A 17,857-nucleotide genomic window follows, 5' to 3' on the forward strand; every position below is an offset into this window, starting at 1 on the left:
CTTGGTCAGGGGAGGTGACCAAGAACCCGATGGTCACTTTGACAGAGCTCCAGAGTTCCTCTGTGGAGATGGGAGAATATTCCAGAAGGACAACCATCTCTGCAGCACTCCACCAATCAGGACGTTATGGTAGGGTGGTCAGACAGAAGCCACTCCTCAGTAAAAGGCATGACAGCCCACTTGGAGTTTGCCAAGAGGCACCTAAAGGACTCTTTCTCTGATATCGCTGCCAAAGGTGCTTCAACAAAGTACTGAGTAAAGGGTCTGGATACTTATAATTATTGAATCAATTTTAGAATAAGGCTGTAACGTAATAAAATGTGGAAAATGTCAAGGGGTCTGAATACTTTACGAATCCATTGTATAAGTGAATTTGTCCCAATACTTTTGGTCCCCTAAAATGAGGGGCCTATGTAGAAAAAGTGCTGTAATTTCTAAGCGCCCCACCCGATATGGATTTATACTGAACAAAAACGCAACATGCAACATTTTCAACAATTTGACTGAGTTATAGTTCATATAACGAAATCAGTCAATTGAAATAAATTCATTAGGCCCTAATTTACAGATTTCACATGACTGGGCAGGGAGGGCATAAGCACACCCACTGGGGAGCCAGGCCAGGTCAATTAGAATTAGTTTTTCCCCACAATAGGGCTTTATTACAGACAGAAATGCTCCTCAGTTTCATCAGCTGTCCGGGTGGCTGGTCTCTGACAATCCCACAGGTGAAGAAGCTAGATTTTGAGGTTCTGGGCTGGTGTGGTTACATGTGGTCTGCGGTTATGAGGCCGGTTGGACGCACTGCCAAATTCTCTAAAACAATGTTGGAGGCGGCATATGGTAGAGAGATTAACATTATATTATCTGGCAACAGCTCTGGTGGACATTCCTGCAGTCAGCATGCCAATTGCACACTCCCTCAAAACTTGAGACATCTGTGGCATTATAGAGTGGCCTTTTTTCTCCCCAGTACAAGGTGTACCTGTGTAATGATCATGCTGTTTAATCAGCTTCTTGATATGCCACACCTGTCAGGTGAATGGAGGAGGAGAAATGCTCACTAACAGGGACGTTAACAAATTTGTACACAACATTTGAGAGAAATAAGCTTTCTGTGCATATGGAACATTTCTGGGATCTTTTTATTCCAGCTCATGAAACACTTTACATGTTGCATTTGTATTTTTGTTCAGTATAAATACCCTAAAATTAAAGCTGACTGTCTGCAATTTAACCTCAGAGCCAAATCAAAATGAAATTGTCACTGTCGCAATATTTTTGGAGCTCACTGTATATCCTTTCTTAAACTTAAAGCCTTGATACTCTACAGTCTACAGTGTTACTACTCTAGGAGTGTCTCCACCATAGGCTGAGCTAGTTGTTGAACAATGCTTTTACAAGCAGCACATTCATTATTGTGCACAGTGTATAAAACCAAACTATTCCTCAACAAACTATCCTGGAAGTAAAACCTAAAGCCTTTTTCATGTAGATGCATGGTTCTATGTTTTAAACCTGACTCTACCTGTGTTTACCTGACTTTACCTGTGTTTACCTGACTTTACCTGTGTTTACCTGTGTGGTTTTCTCTCTTTCTATCACAATGCTTCCCTCAGCAAGGACAAGTTTGGAAGGTTTGCTCAGCTCTTCCCTAAATCTCTCCCTCTCCCTCTACCCTTCCTTGCTTTCCTACCAGTATCATGTCCCAGAATTACTTGTATGCTTTTCAGTACTAACAACGTTCACAATTCAACAAACAGGCCCATCCCAAATTGCAATTGAATCTCTGGTTATTTCACTAGGTCAAAATAGATATCATATTTGCTAGTGTGAATTTTTCCCCGTTTTATTTCTTACATGATATCTAACAGTTGCAGACTATTTAGCTTGTTATGGAAAGCGGTGAGCAGCTATAGCCTAACAATTAGATCAGAATTTCACAGTTCCAGGACATTTGCACCACAAAAACAAAAATAATGTATCTTTAGGGATTGAAGATCAGGCAATGGGAAGACGTAGGGCCTAGTTGAATTCAGACACTTCATTTTGCAATTCAACACAGCTCTGCTCTCCTCTGCAAAATGAAAGTGTTCCCTGCACGGATCCATGGCATCATATCACTAATCTTAAATCCAGTCTTGATCTTATGGGGATTTGAACATTTATAACTGTTCTCATACTTCTATCAAGCTCATATTATTTCTTTACATGTCTGTCGGCTGTACTGTGTTCATTTGAGTGTATTGCAAACCTCAACTCTTACGTGTTATAGACTGAATACTAAAACATTGCTATTCCTGTTTTGTCAGGCTGACCTGCATGCCCAGTGTCAAATACCATACACCACCCTACCTCAAACATACATCTGCAAACTTTTTGTTGCTTCTAACATCTAAAATGTAACACACAGTTCAACTATCTTCTCTCCCAGTAGGAGTATGCCTATGCACTGCTTTCTCACTACCTGCTCTCCAACCTCCCATACACCACTCTGTCAGTGGAAATGTATTCTCTCTCTCTTAATGTCTCTGTATCTCTGTGTCTCGCTCGCTCTCTTGCTTGCTCTCTCTCACACAGTCTCTCTCAATGTATTTTCAAGTCGTGATTGAAATACCACTTTCTTAATTTGCCTTATCATCCTATCACTTCTTATCTGCCAATGTTTTGTTGTTGATATGTTGTTAGTATTATTGTTGATGCATCTTTAGCATTTGTCTGTGTTTTTGGCCCTCTTCATTATAGGCTTGTGGTGACCCCAAAGCCAAACCATCCTATCTAATAGACAAGAACCTGGAGTCCGCTGTCAAGTTCATTGTCAGAAAATTCCCAGCAGTTGAAACACGCAACAACAATGTAAGTCTGTCTTTTGCATATATATTACATATATATTACATTCTATTTAAGCTCATTTTAAGCCTTGGTATCTATACTATATGCAGTCCTTTCTCTATTGAACTACTAGGTCTGTGCAATAAATGTTGTGTTTTGTCATACTTTAATTAAAGCATTTTTTGTTGTTGATCAAATAGGAATTGTAAATTAAATTCTATCTGAGATTCATCGCCCTATCTTTTCATTATTGGTGTACCACCCACATGTACATTTCCATAAATGTTATGTTATGTATGCTAATTCTATCTTTATAGCTAAACTTTTTCAGTACAACTAATATATTCTCACCATGTTTGTCTTTTCAAGTCATTTTTCTCCCCAATGCTCAACTATCACCGTTGGCTGGCTTTGTATTTTGTTAGAAATGTTAAATTGCTTCTTTGGTGTAGCTGTGATGTGTTTTGCTATGTTGTTGTACTTTTTGCTGCAGTGTTTTATGTTTTACTTGGTCTGTGTTTTTCTTTTGCATGCTAAACTTCTTGGCTTTTTTCTGGAATATTCTTTTGGTAAGTTGAAGCTCCTCATAGTTCCTTTTTTATCTACGGAGTGGCTGCAGATCCAACTTTTCTGGACTTTATTTCTCAACAGCTAAATGTCCCGAAGCTTCTGCGCATGTGCAGGATCCTCTCCTTCTCTGCTCTACTCCTAGAGAACAGGCTAGTCTGGCGAATGGTGCTCGTTTAATATAGTTAGATCAAAGTTTAATCAATGTCTGCAAGAACACAATGATAGTATTCTACATAACAAAACCGACTATAATAGTATAACATTACTGTAAGACAAAAACACCATGGTAATTTCTTATGAGATTTTAGGATGATTGAGCAAATGGTTGTATTTTTCTCTCATGTGGCCAAAACTCAACAGGGCGCGCAACTAAGCAAAATATGTGTTTGATTGAAACTAAACACAGGTAGGCAATGATACAGTGTGTTAACACCATCTGCTATAAAATTTGCACACTGCATTTGGAAAGTATTCAGACCCTTTAACTTTTTCCACATTTTGTTACGTTACAGCCTTATTCTAAAAATGATTAAAAGGTTTTTTCCCTCCTCAATCTACACATGGGGATGAGGAGTGTTGCTGCACAGCTATTTTCAGGTCTCTCCAGAGATGTTCGATCAAGTTCAAGTCTGGGCTCTGGCTGGGCCACTCAAGGATATTCAGAGACTTGTCCCGAAGTCACTCCTGCGTTGTCTTGGCTGTGTGGTTAGGGTCATTGTCTTGTTGGAAGGTGAACATCCACCCCAGTCTGAGGTCCTGAGCGCTCTGGTGCAGGTTTTCATCAAGGATCTCTCTGGTCTTTGCTCCGTTTATCTTTCCCTCGATCCTGACTAGTCTCCCAGTCCCTGCCGCTGAAAAACATCCCCAAGGCATGATGCTGCCACCACCATGCTTCACCATAGGGATTGTGCCTGGTTTCCTCCAGACTTGACAGTTGACATTCAGGTAAAAAAAATCTATCTTGGTTTCATCAGACCAGAGAATCTTGTTTCTCATGGTCTGAGAGTCCTTTAGGTGCCTTTTGGCAAACTCCAAGGCTACATTCCAAACACATAAAAGACACCCAATCCCCTCAGTCCTCAAATTAAGTGGACACTTCTGATGACGTATCTGGGACGTTTGACGAGTATACAAATTCGTTGCTCGTTCATCCCGCGATGATTGTGTTTTCAGACACCGGTAGCTTGTGGGTGCTTTATATGCACTACAGTCAATTATGATTGCATGTCTACTTATATTAACTATATAATTATTAATATACGCCTACTGTATGATAGCTATCAAATTAATTAGCTAACTAACGTTAGCCTGCCTAGTTGGAGCATCTGAAGAAGGAAAATGTTTTATTGCTACAATTTCCAAAAGATAACCAAATAAAAACATCATTACGTTTATGAGACGTGTTTGTGCCATCATGTGCATTAGTGGCACAATTTCTAACCTTTTTACATTCGTTTTTACTTACACTTGTATGTTGACTTATCCATATTGACGTTGAAGTTTAAAATTTCGGCTGACTTTTCTTTGCGTATATACAATCATCGCAAATTGAATTATGGGGCGTTTCATGGCCTGAAGTGAACATAATTGTACATTCGCAAACTAGATCAAAAACGAAGGCTGAGGGGCTTACGTTGCAAACTTCCCTTGTTTGGCTAATCGTTTGGACCGACGTCCAAGATGGTGACGGGGAGTCCCTCAAGGGCATAAGGCGAGGCTAAGTGGACGAGGGTGTGTCTTTTTATGAGTTTGAAATGCTGCCAAAGTAGGCTGTCATGTGCCTTTTACTGAGGAGTGGCTTCCGTCTACAGAGATGGTTGTCCTTCCACAGAAGAACTCTGGAGCTCTGTCAGAGTGACCATCCGGTTCTTGGTCACCTCCCTGACCAAGGCCCTTCTCCCCGATTGCTCAGGTTGGCTGGGCGGCCAGCTCTAGGAGAGTTTTGTTGGTTCCAAACTTCTTCCATTTAAGAATGATGGAGGCCACTGTGTGGAAATATTTTGGTACCCTTCCCCATATCTGTGCCTCGACACAAGCCTGTCTCGGTGCTCTACGGACAATTCCTTCGACCTTGTGGCTTAGTTTTTGCATTGACATGCTCTGTCAACTGTGGGACCTTACAGTCGTGGCCAAAGGTTTTGAGAATAACACAAATATTAATTTCCACGAAGTTTGCTGCTTCAGTGTCTTTAGATATTTTTGTCAGATGTTACTATAGAATACTGAAGTATAATTACAAGCATTTCGTAAATGATAAAGGCTTTTATTGACAATTACATGAAGTTGATGCAAAGAGTCAATATTTGCAGTGTTGACCCTTCTTTTTCAAGACCTCTGTACTCCGCCCTGGCATGCGGAGTACAGAGCAGACTGCAGCAGACTTTGTGAAAATCAATATTTGTGTCATTCTCAAAATTTTGGCCAGGACTGTATATAGTCAGGTGTGTGCCTTTCCAAATCATGTCCAATCAATTGAATTTACCACAGGTGGACTCCAATCAAGTTGTAGAAACATCTCAAGGATGGAAACAGGATACACCTGAGCTCAATTTCGAGTCGCATAGCAAAGTGTCTGAATACTTATGTAAATAAGGGTATTTCTGTTTTTTATTTGTAATAAATTTGCAAACATTTCTTAACCTGTTTTCGCTTTGTCATTATGGGGTATTGTGTGTAGGTTGATGAGGGAGAAAAGTAATTTAATACTTTTTCGAATGAAGCTGTAACTTAACAAATTGTGAAAAAAAGTCAAGGTGTATGAATACTTTCCGAATGCACTGTAATTCAAAACAACACAACACTGTTCTGCTTCTAAACAACGCTATACCTCAAGAAGATCTAAATGCATAACTCCATGAAACTGAGATCAAATGATTGGTATTCAGCTGCTGTGTGGATGTTTCACCGGTAAAACTTGAATGAATTATCATTCATAATTGACAGTAGAAATGTGAAAGGAGGTTGTCTACGAGTAGAGCAGAGACTGGGTGTAAAGTAGAGAATCCCGCACATGCGCAGAAGCTTAGGACCTTTAGCTGTCGGGAAGAAGGGTCCAGTAAAGTCAGATCCGCAGCCTCTGTCTTTTTTCTATGTTTTGCATGTTCTCTTATTTTCTATGTAGTAGATTCTTGTTTAAGTAATATTGCTAATGAGTCATGTTTTTATCATCTTTCACACCTCAAGATCATTCAAGTTTTTCTATACTGCTAGGTAACAGTTAACTGTTAGGTAACATTTTGTTAGGCTTTTGTTTGAAAAATAGAATAAGTAACATTTATGTTGTAGGGAAAGAGACCAGGGCTAACAAATGGCACCCTATTCTCAATGTAGTACAGTACTTGTAACCAGAGCCCTATTGGCCGTGGTCGAAAGAAGCGCTCTACATAGGGAATAGGAATAGGGTGCCAATTGGGATGCGCACCAAAGATAACAATCCAGCCAACATTACTTTACATTTGGTTTGTGAGAGGCTATCATTGGCTAAATAAAGGCCCCATTGTGACAGAGCTAAAATGCAGAGATGTTATCGAAAGCAACATGAGTATTTTGGAATAATAAAGTTGTTTTTGCTTAGAGCTCTACGTTTTTGAGTTGTCAAAATGTCACCCTGACCCGTTGTGTGATATCCTTGGTAGTATTTCTCAACATCTAGGGATGTTACCAGATTGAGACCACTTACACTATCCAGAGAAAACATGCACTACCAAGCACAGATGGCAATGGGAACAAATTCATGATGAAGTATAACATGTTACCACCCTACTACCAGATTCCATCAGCCTATTTTACTGTGCTCATCATTCATTATCCATACCATGAAGTTTTGTGTGTCCTGTAAAGTTTAACTTGAATATAAAACAAAATGTTTCAGTTTACAACCATGTTTTTTCTTTACTTCTACAGCAACAGCTTGCACAACTACAAAAAGAGAAGTCTGAAATCCTTAAGAATTTAGCGTTGTACTACTTCACATTCGTAGATGTGATGGAATTTAAGGTATGTGCAACTAAGCATCATTCAATGTAGTGAAAAAAGATAATCTTATATCTTCACATTAAAAACCAAAGTCTATCAGAATTCCAGTCTTTCCAATAAATGTTATACCTCTTGATCTTCAAGAATAGGACCTGGAAATATGGAAGTAGATTAGCCAAATTGTTTTACCTGAGCATAACCAGAAAACTAAGGATGTATTAGCCAGCCCTACTCTGTTGTTTATGATTTGTTGTCATGGAGGACTGATTGGGCTCATTGATTCGAGTTGAAAAATAAATGCTGTGCCCATGGTATGGCATGCTTTGAGCACTACTGAAAGTGCTATTTACATGTGAAAAATGTATGCCATATGCTGCATTTGCTAAAGGCCTATTGTTGACCTTTTTGTTGGTCACACTTTGATATCTTGATAATATGCAGCTGTTTAAAGGGCAAATCCACAGAGGAAACTATAACAAAACGGTCGCCCCGCCTCTGTTTTGGTGAAAAGCTGAGGGATGGGCCTGGAGAAATAAACCACTCTCAGATTAATAGACATACCTATGGATGCAAGGACTGACCATCCATTATATCAAAATTGTTTTAACCATGTTATGAGACTATACAGTGTTTGTTTACATTTTGGGTTTTCATGTAGTGTGACAGTTGAACTAAGCTCATGAGGCATTTATAAGTCATATTCTTCAAGAATCAATGGCTATATAGATATATATTTATACGTCCAAAAATGGATGTAGCAACTACAGATTGCCCCTTTTAAGTCTATCAAAAGTGTGTGAGTTTGAGCATGTGTCCATTAGACCTATAGATGTTTTTGTTTGTTAGCGGCATGAATTAGATTGAGCAATAAAAGCCCCACTTTTATTCCATAGGCTGGGATCCGCACTATGCAGCTGTTGCATGGATGCATTTTTCACTGGCTGTCCACTGGTTTCAAAAACAATGATTGATGGGCAGCTTGAACTTGTTGAATTCAACCATTATTATTAAAGTTAGATTTGTGAACAGCCATCCACAACAACCACAATTCGTAAGGCGCAAAAAGCTAAATGAGAGAGCAGCAGTGTGATTCACATCAATGCGCTATGTAGATATCAGTAATAAGTGATATCCGTATCGCCATAGACTACACCACTGCTGTCATCCTTACCTCTAAGCGTTTATTCAATTTGGATAATCTTTGGATGCCGACAGCAGTCGCACCATTGGAAGACGTGTTGGACTGTAGCCTACAAAAGCCCATTCGTGCTCTTTTCCCGCGATACAACTACCCATTTGGTGTGTCATCATAGTGGTCTCTGACTTATGGTCAGACTCACTCAGGTGGAACAAACTTGCCTTTTTTCAATGCTGATTTGAGTGTCATTGAGTAAACATCTTTTCTGAATTTAAAAGTAATCCTCGGAAGTAATCATCTAGTTTTTCAAAAGTATCTGTAATCTGATTACAATATTTTAGCTGGTAACGTTACAGATTACATTACTCCTCAACCCTGACTGTACATGTATAATAATAATCCATCACAAATAATAGTAACTTATCATCAAGTTAATATACTGTGAAATGTACATCCGTCTAATATCTTTCTCTCCTTCCAGGACCATGTCTGTGAGCTACTGAACACTATCGATGCTTGCCAAGTCTTCTTTGATATTGTAAGTTACAAGGCACATTGATCTGTACATAGCATTTCATTACAGGATGCTTTCTCAAATGCTTTCTCAAAGATTATATTTCATACACTGCCTTCAGAAAGTAGAATTAGTCCTTTTGGAAGTTTTTCTTGGTAAGCCATTCTAATTTTTTGGTGTTGTTGAGCACCCCTCCGTTCCTTTGTTTGCTTAAGCGGAGGCCCACCTGAACTCTTGCCTTCAGAAAGTATTCATACCCCTTGACCTATTCCACATTTTCTTGTGTCACAGCCTGGATTCAAAATTGAGTATAATTCTCACCAATCTACACACAATACCCCATAATGACAAAGGGAAAACATGTTTTTAGAAAGTTTAGCAAATGTATTGAAAATGAAATACAGAAATATCTCATTTAAGTATTCACACCCCTAAATCAATACTTTGTAGAAGCACCTTTGGCCGTGATTACATCTTTGTCTTTCTGTATAAGTCTCTAAGAGCTTTCCACACTTGGATTGTGCAACATTTGACCATTATTCTTTTCAAAATTCTTCAAGCTCTGTCAAATTGATTGCTGATCATTGCTAGACAACTATTTTCAGGTCTTGATATAGATTTTCAAGTAGATTTAAGTCAAAACTGTAACTCGTCCACTCAGGAACATTCACTGTTTTCTTGATAAGCAACTCCAGTGTAGATTTGGCCTTGTGTTTTAGGTTATTGTCCTGCTGAAAGGTGAATTAATCTCCCAGTGTCTGATGGAAAGCAGACTGAACCAGGTTTTTCTCTAGGATTTTGCCTGTGCTTAGCTCCATTCCGTTTCTTTTTTATCCTGAAAAACTCCCCAGTCCTTAACGATTACAAGCATACCCATAACATCATGCAGCCTCCACAATGCTTGAAAATATGTAGAGGGGAATTCAGTAATGTTTGGGGCAAATCCAAAATAACACATAACAGTTTGTGTTCTGGACAAAAAGTGAACTGCATTGCTACATTTTTTCAGTAATACGTTAGTGCCTTGTTGCAAACAGGATGCATATTTTGGATATCTGTATTCTGTACATTAATCTTTTTTTTCACTCTGTCAATTAGCTTAGTATTGTGGAGTAACTATAATGTTGTTGATCCATTCTCAGTTTTTTTCCTATCACAGCCATTAAACTCTAACTGTTTTAAAGCCACCATTGGCCTCGTGGTGAAATCGCTGAGCGGTTTCCTTCCTCTGGCAACTGAGTTAGGAAGGATGCCTGTATCTTTATAGTGACTGGGTGTATTGATACACCATCCAAAGTGTAATTAATACATTCACCATGCTCTAAGGGATATTCAATATCTGCTTTTTTTATTCTTACCCATCAACCAATAGGTGCCCTTCTTTGCGAGACATTGGAAAACCTACCTGGTCTTTCTGGTTGAATCTGTGTTTGAAATTCACTGCTTGACTGAGGGACTTTACAGATAATTGAATGTCTAGGGTACAGAGATGAGGTAGTCATGTTAAACACTGTAATTGCACACAGACTCCATGCAACTTATTATGTGACTTTTTTTAAGCACATTTTTACTCCTGAACTTTAGGCTTGTCATAACAAAGAGGCTGAATACTTATTGACTCAAACATTTCTAAAAACATAATTCCACTTTGACATTATGGGCTATTGTGTGTAGGCCAGTGACAAAAATATCTACATTTAATCAATTTTAAATTCAGGTGTAACACAACAAAATGTGGAAAAGGTCAAGGGGTGTGAATACTTTTTGAAGGCAATGTAGATTAAATGTTTTTAGGTTCTGATTTTAATAGTTTGAATGTAGATTCTAGTTTTGTTCCCATATCTCTTTTTACAGACTGTAAACTTTGACCTGACCAAGAACTACCTTGACTTAGTAGTGACCTACACTAACCTAATGATGCTATTGTCTCGGATTGAAGAGAGGAAAGCTATCATTGGCCTCTACAACTACGCCCATGAAATGACACATGGATCAAGGTATGTAGGGTGGTGGCTCTTCCTGTCTATGTCCTTTCTCTGGCTCATCTCTGAAATGTTCAATCTCCATTTGCACCATCCCTGTAAAATAATATTAAGATCATACTTTAACACAATGTTAACGTACTGTTATACCAATTGACAGTGGCCTTATATTAAAATCACACAGTAATATATGAAAAATGCATTCTTAAAACATTGTATGGTAGTTACAGACCTAGCTTAGATACACCTGAGAACTACCAATGTCAACAACATCTTTATTTGTATTTATTTGTTTATCTAGTGATCGAGAGTACCCGAGGCTGGGACAGATGATTGTTGACTACGAGAACCCGCTGAAAAAGATGATGGAGGAGTTTGTTCCCCATGGGAAGGTGAATTTAAAGTGTCACCTGTTACTCAACATGTTATGTTCCTTTCCTGAGCACTGACAATGTAAATACATATTTTGGTTACAATTTATAATATAGCTTTCGGTTACACTTTACAATAACTTTGATGCTTAAGCAATGATTATGTATGCATATATTGCTTATACAGTTTTATAAATGTATAAATAGTTGATAAATGCTTGTTCATGAAAGTTATTATTAACTGTCATAAACCAATATCTCTTGCTCTCTCTCTCCTCCCTCCCTTGTAGTCGTTGTCAGACGCACTGCTCTCCCTCCAGATGGTGTACCCCAGGAGAAACCTGTCTGCTGACCAGTGGAGGAACGCACAGCTACTCAGTCTCATCAGTGCCCCCAGCACCATGCTCAACCCAGCCCAGTCAGACACAGTGAGAACCCAATATATAACATATTGCACTTAGTTTTGATCCAAAGGGACGTGTACAGTACAGTGGGTGTGTACAGTAATGTGATCCCTGCAGGAGTTGAACCCATGACTATGGTGTTGCTAGTACCATACTTGAGTCACACAGGACCATCAATATAAATCTCTCAAATCACACCATTTTCTGCTCACAGGCATGTGCATTTACCTATGATTCTGATTTGTTCTAGATGCCCTGTGAATACTTGTCCCTGGACGCCATGGAGAAGTGGATAGTTTGTAAGTGTTTGTTTTTATTTAACCTTTATTTAACTAGGCAAGTCAGTTAAGAACAAATTCTTATTTACAATGACGGTCAAACCCGGACGAAGCTGGGCCAATTGTGCGCCGCCCTATGGGACTCCTAATCACGGCCGGATGTGATGCAGCCTGAATGTGTGCATAGAGTGGAGTCTGATCTAATTGATTTAATAGGTTTATACCATTGGAGGGAAGGGGGAGCGTGATCGTTTTTTAATTGTAATTCATTGTTCAGGTACAGGCTCATTATTAAAAACATGCATGAAATGTGATGTCATACAACACTTAAAAAATGATAAATCAGTCGAAATGTTCTCATTCCCCACAAATACTGTTCAAAATCGTATTTCTGTGCCTCTAACTTTCTGTCTGTCTCTAACTTTTCATTGTCAGTTGGCTTCATCTTATGTCACGGGGTCCTGAACAGTGATCAGGCAGCTCTGAGCCTGTGGAAGCTGGCTCTTCAGAGCAGCACCTGCCTCTGTCTCTTCAGAGACGAAGTGTTCCACATCCATAAGTCTGCTGAAGACCTGTTCATCAACATCCGCGGGTGAGGGACACTAACTTTCTGGGCTGGTTTCCTTGAAGCCAGATTAAGCCTAATCCTGGACTGAAAAGCATGCTCAATGGGTACAGTTTGAGCATATTCTCAGATATCTGTTAAGTGTGTGTGTAAGTAAGTATGTTAACTATTCTCCCTTTTCATTTCTTAGCTACAACAAGCGTGTGAATGACATCAAAGAGTGCAAAGAACAAGCTCTGTCACAAGCGTAAGTGCCTCATAAATGCATCTTATTGCACCAAGAGGATTTAAATGGTATCTGTCACAGTATCCTCTCATTATGAAATTGTTGCCGATTGTTTTTGTTTTGTTACAGAGGTTTGATGCACAGAGAAAGACGCAAGTTCCTGAGATCTGCCCTGAAGGAGTTGGCCACAGTCCTATCTGACCAGCCAGGGTTACTGGGGCCTAAGGTACTGCACTAGTGCTCTATTTTGGTATTTTGACACTTTTATTTAGACAGTATGGAAATCAGATGGGGGTACGGCAGGTGGGAGAATCAGTGGGAAGGGTGGACACAGGGATTGAACCCCAGTCTCAAGTGGGAAGATTTGTGTGTGACTCCTGCTAGGAGTGTTGCCACTTAATGACGGCTCTTCACCTACCCTGCTGCACGACTGCTCTCTAGTTGTGTTAACATGATAATGTTACATCAGACTAACACGACTGCTCTCTAGTTGTGTTAACATGATCATGTTACATCAGACTAACAACACTGCTCTCTAGTTGTGTTAACATGATAATGTTACATCAGACTAACAACACTGCTCTCTAGTTGTGTTAACATGATAATGTTACATCAGACTAACAACACTGCTCTCTAGTTGTGTTAACATGATAATGTTACATCAGACTAATGTAGCGGATATGAGTCGGACATGGTTGCTCATAGCCCCGCCTGCGAACTTCAAATCCAGTGTCTGCCCTCGGAGTAAGAAGGAATTTCCTTTTGGTCTAATGGTCTAAGACGTTGGTTGCTCCAGTGGGAGACCTGAGTTTATATCCCGTGTGTTACACTAACAACACTGCACTACTGCTCTCTAGTTGTGTTAACATGATAATGTTACATTAGACCAGGGGTCTCCAACAGGTCCACCTATTGAGTAGCGCGCCAAACAACTCTGAAAATAGATAACATTTTCACGTTTTCCACCGCAAACTGTCGTAAACACACCTCACAAGTATCAGACACCACATCTCCCAGGTACTATCTAATCAATGCAAAATGAACATTATCCAAGTAAGAGTTGCAGGGAAGAGGAGAAGAGAAGAATGTGACTATTTGAAAGCTAGAAGAAAAATTGTAGCTCATGACATACACCACAGTTGTCTACTTGTCTTAAGATAATGTTACATCATAATAACACTAGTGCACTGCTGCTCTCTAGGGCAGCATGTAGCCTAGTGGTTAGCACGTTGGGCCAGTAACCGAAAGGTTGTTGGTTTGAATACCCGAGCCAACAAGGTAAAAAATCGGTCAATGTGCCCTTAATCCTTATTTGCTCGAGGGGCATCGTACTACTATGGCTGACCCTGTAAAACAACACATTTCACTACACCTATCCGGTGTATGTGACAATATAAAATATTTATTTATTTTCTAGTCTTTTTTTTGTTGAGTTGGACTAGCACTATCTGCACTCTAGTTTTGTTAACATGATTATGCTAGTTGGACTAACTGTAAAGTGATCAGAGGATTAGGATTCAAATCCTGAAAGATGTGACTAATTGATGGGTGAAAGTAACTATATAACTTGACTCCGGTCCCCTTCATAGGCCCTGTTCGTGTTCATGGCTCTGTCATTCGCTCGGGATGAGATCATTTGGCTGCTACGACATGCAGACAACATCCAGAAGAAGAGCACAGATGACTTTATTGACAAGTAAGATGCATCCTACTGACTCAACTTGTAACTATGGGGTTTCCCTTTACCCCTCAGGAAGTGTAGTGGCGCTGTGTTTACCTCCTTGAAAAGTCTGTCAAAATCTTTCTTCATGACACGTTTTGCTCTTGCTTGATTTTGGCCATTAGGAGACTGAAAGTGATGTGTCTTAACTTGAATGTTGACATGCACAGTTTTGTGGGACAATATCAAAAGCAGAGAAAGTAAAAAACATTTTTGAGTAAAATGACCCTTTAAGGAATGCCATGGTGTGAAGGAGTATTGAGCATACTAATGAAGTGTAGGTCTATTCTGTTCTCTTAGATAACTATTGCTATTTTATGTCCTCAGGCACATTGCAGAGCTGATCTTTTACATGGAGGAACTGAGGGCCCACGTGAGGAAGTATGGTCCTGTCATGCAGAGATACTACGTCCAGTACCTGTCTGGCTTTGACGCCGTGGTGCTCAACGAGCTAGTACAGGTCAGACTGCTCTCTGGAGCGAACATTAGCTTGCGTTCCAAATGGCACCCTATTCCCTATATTGCAATACTTTTGACCATGGTTTCTAGAGCTCTGGTCAAAAATAGTTTACCTATGTAGGGAATAGGGTGCAATTTCAGATGTACTAATTGTCAATGTTCTCCCTTTGTTTCATAATATCCTAGTATTTATTATATATTATAAACTGGGTGGTTCGAGCCCTGAATGCTGACTCGCTGACAGCCATGGTATATCAGACCGTATAGCACGGGTATGACAAAAACAGTTATTTTTACTGCTCTAATTACATAGGTTAACAGTTTATAATATCAATAAGGCACCTCGGGGGTTTGTGATATACAGTGGGGGAAAAAAGTATTTGATCCCCTGCTGATTTTGTACGTTTGCCCACTGACAAAGAAATGATCAGTCTATAATTTTAATGGTAGGTTTATTTGAACAGTGAGAGACAGAATAACAAAAAAATATTGAGAAAAATGCATGTCAAAAATGTGAGAAATTGATTTGCATTTTAATGAGGGAAATAAGTATTTGACCCCCTCTCAATCAGAAAGATTTCTGGCTCCCAGGTGTCTTTTATACAGGTAACAAGCTGAGATTAGGAGCACACTCTTAAAGGGTGTGCTCCTAACCGCAGCTTGTTACCTGTATAAAAGACACCTGTCCACAGAAGCAATCAATCAATCAGATTCCAAACTCTCCACCATGGCCAAGACCAAAGAGCTCTCCAAGGATGTCAGGGACAAGATTGTAGACTTGGCTGGAATGGGCTACAAGACCATCGCCAAGCAGCTTGGTGAGACGGTGACAACATTTGGTGCGATTATTCGCAAATGGAAGAAACACAAAAGAACTGTCAATATCCCTCGGCCTGGGGCTCCATGCAAGATCTCACCTTGTGGAGTTGCAATGATCATGAGAACGGTGAGGAATCAGCCCAGAACTAGACGGGAGGATCTTGTCAATGATCTCAAGGCAGCTGGGACCATAGTCACCAAGAAAACAATTGGTAACACACTACGCCGTGAAGGACTGAAATCCTGCAGCGCCCGCAAGGTCCCCCTGCTCAAGAATACATATACATGCCCGTCTGAAGTTTGCCAATGAACATCTGAATGATTCAGAGGACAACTGGTGAAAATGTTGTGGTCAGATGAGACCAAAATGGAGCTATTTGGCATCAACTCATTATGCTTTGGGGGTGTTTTTCTGCTAAGGGGACAGGACAACTTCACCGCATCATTTGACGGGGCCATGTGCTGTCAAATCTTGGGTGAGAACCTCCTTCCCTCAGCCAGGGCATTGAAAATGGGTCGTGGATGGGTATTCCAGCATGACAATGACCCAAAACACACGGCCAAGGCAACAAAGGAGTGGCTCAAGAAGAAGCACATTAAGGTTCTGGAGTGGCCTAGCCAGTCTCCAGACCTTAATCCCAAAGAAAATCTGTGGCGGGAGCTGAAGGTTCGAGTTGCCAAACGTCAGCCTCGAAACCTTAATGACTTGGAGAAGATCTGCAAAGAGGAGTAGGACAAAATCCCTCCTGAGATGTGTGCAAACTTGGTGGCCAACTACAAGAAAAGTCTGACCTCTGTGATTGCCAACAAGGGTTTTGCCACCAAGTACTAAGTCATGTTTTGCAGAGGGGTCAAATACTTATTTCCCTCATTAAAATGCAAATCAATTTATAAAATGTTTGACATGCGTTTTTCTGGATTTCTTTGTTGTTATTCTGTCTCTCACTGTTCATATAAACCTACCATTAAAATTATAGACTGATAATTTCTTTGTAAGTGGGCAAATGTACAAAATCAGCAGGGGATCAAATACTTTTTTCCCCCACTGTATGGCCAATATACCATGGCTAAGAGCTGTATCCAGGCACTCCGCGTTGCGTCATGGTTAAGAACAGCCCTTAGCCATGGGATTTTGGCCATATACCACAACCTCTCGGGCCTTGTTGCTTAAGTGTATGACTGATGATGGAGTACTCTTTTATATGGGTCTTTCTATAAACTAGGGTACCAGTGAGCATTTGTTGTAGTGGACAACTGTTTGGAGCTGTTACAAAGTCATTAATAATAATTAGCCTCTTTTTTTCACCTGAATACATTAAGATATAAAGGGGGAACATAGATATATTCAATATAATTTATAAGTTGAATCAAAAAATGTTTAAACCCTTTCTCATGCTTGGAGTCTTCACTGATTTGGCAAAAATCGTGTGACATAAAACATTACCTTTTTTTCTTTACATTCATGATACTGCTGTTTGTTGTTATATCGTTTACTAAGCATTTAACAACAATGAATTACACATTGAACTTGATCCTGTAAAATTCCTGGATATTGCTGTCGGACTCTTTTTTTGTATGGAGATCTTGGAAGTGCACTGTAACCTCGTAACATTTCAAATCTCCCAATGTTGAGGCGTGAACACAGTTTTCATGGGCACACATATACAAAATAATGTATGGATTTCAAAATCGAATTCTTATAACAGAAAGAGTAACTTTAACAAGATTAATCAAATAAAAATTGACACTGTCATTAACTGGGAGAATTGACAGAACATTTTGGTGTCTGTCAATGATCGGGAGGGTGAAAACGGCATATGTATTTTTTTTTATAGAGAAATAGAAAAAACTAAAAATGTGTTTTTTGTTTTTGCATATAAAACCAAACAACTTCATATTTTGATTTTCACATGTGGGTGGGGTTAAATGTTGAATGCCTGTCATTGGTTAAGTGCAAAGCCAACATTTCCTGTCCTTTCAAAGTAGGAGTTCACCCTTCTAACT

General features: G+C 39.6%; 1 protein-coding gene across 7 annotated transcripts in view; it reads left to right on the forward strand.

Annotated features, from left to right (window-relative positions):
- LOC115161008 (nck-associated protein 1) overlaps positions 1–17,857 on the forward strand; it is a 62,405-nt gene that overhangs the window by 8,294 nt on the left and 36,254 nt on the right. For 2 of the 7 annotated variants that reach the window (XM_029711644.1, XM_029711642.1), the window contains exons 2-14: positions 1,620–1,637; positions 2,746–2,856; positions 7,306–7,398; positions 8,997–9,053; positions 10,884–11,026; positions 11,313–11,403; positions 11,673–11,810; positions 12,037–12,085; positions 12,500–12,656; positions 12,820–12,876; positions 12,985–13,081; positions 14,445–14,551; positions 14,903–15,035. In XM_029711644.1, coding sequence (XP_029567504.1) covers positions 1,620–1,637; positions 2,746–2,856; positions 7,306–7,398; positions 8,997–9,053; positions 10,884–11,026; positions 11,313–11,403; positions 11,673–11,810; positions 12,037–12,085; positions 12,500–12,656; positions 12,820–12,876; positions 12,985–13,081; positions 14,445–14,551; positions 14,903–15,035 — 1,251 coding nt within the window. The remainder of the gene's footprint in view (positions 1–1,619; positions 1,638–2,745; positions 2,857–7,305; positions 7,399–8,996; positions 9,054–10,883; positions 11,027–11,312; positions 11,404–11,672; positions 11,811–12,036; positions 12,086–12,499; positions 12,657–12,819; positions 12,877–12,984; positions 13,082–14,444; positions 14,552–14,902; positions 15,036–17,857) is intronic. The other 5 variants (XM_029711645.1, XM_029711647.1, XM_029711646.1 and 2 more) reach the window with 3 other exon arrangements.

The sequence above is a fragment of the Salmo trutta genome, chromosome 24 (assembly GCF_901001165.1).
Source record: "Salmo trutta chromosome 24, fSalTru1.1, whole genome shotgun sequence".
In the NCBI taxonomy this organism is placed as follows: domain Eukaryota; kingdom Metazoa; phylum Chordata; class Actinopteri; order Salmoniformes; family Salmonidae; genus Salmo; species Salmo trutta.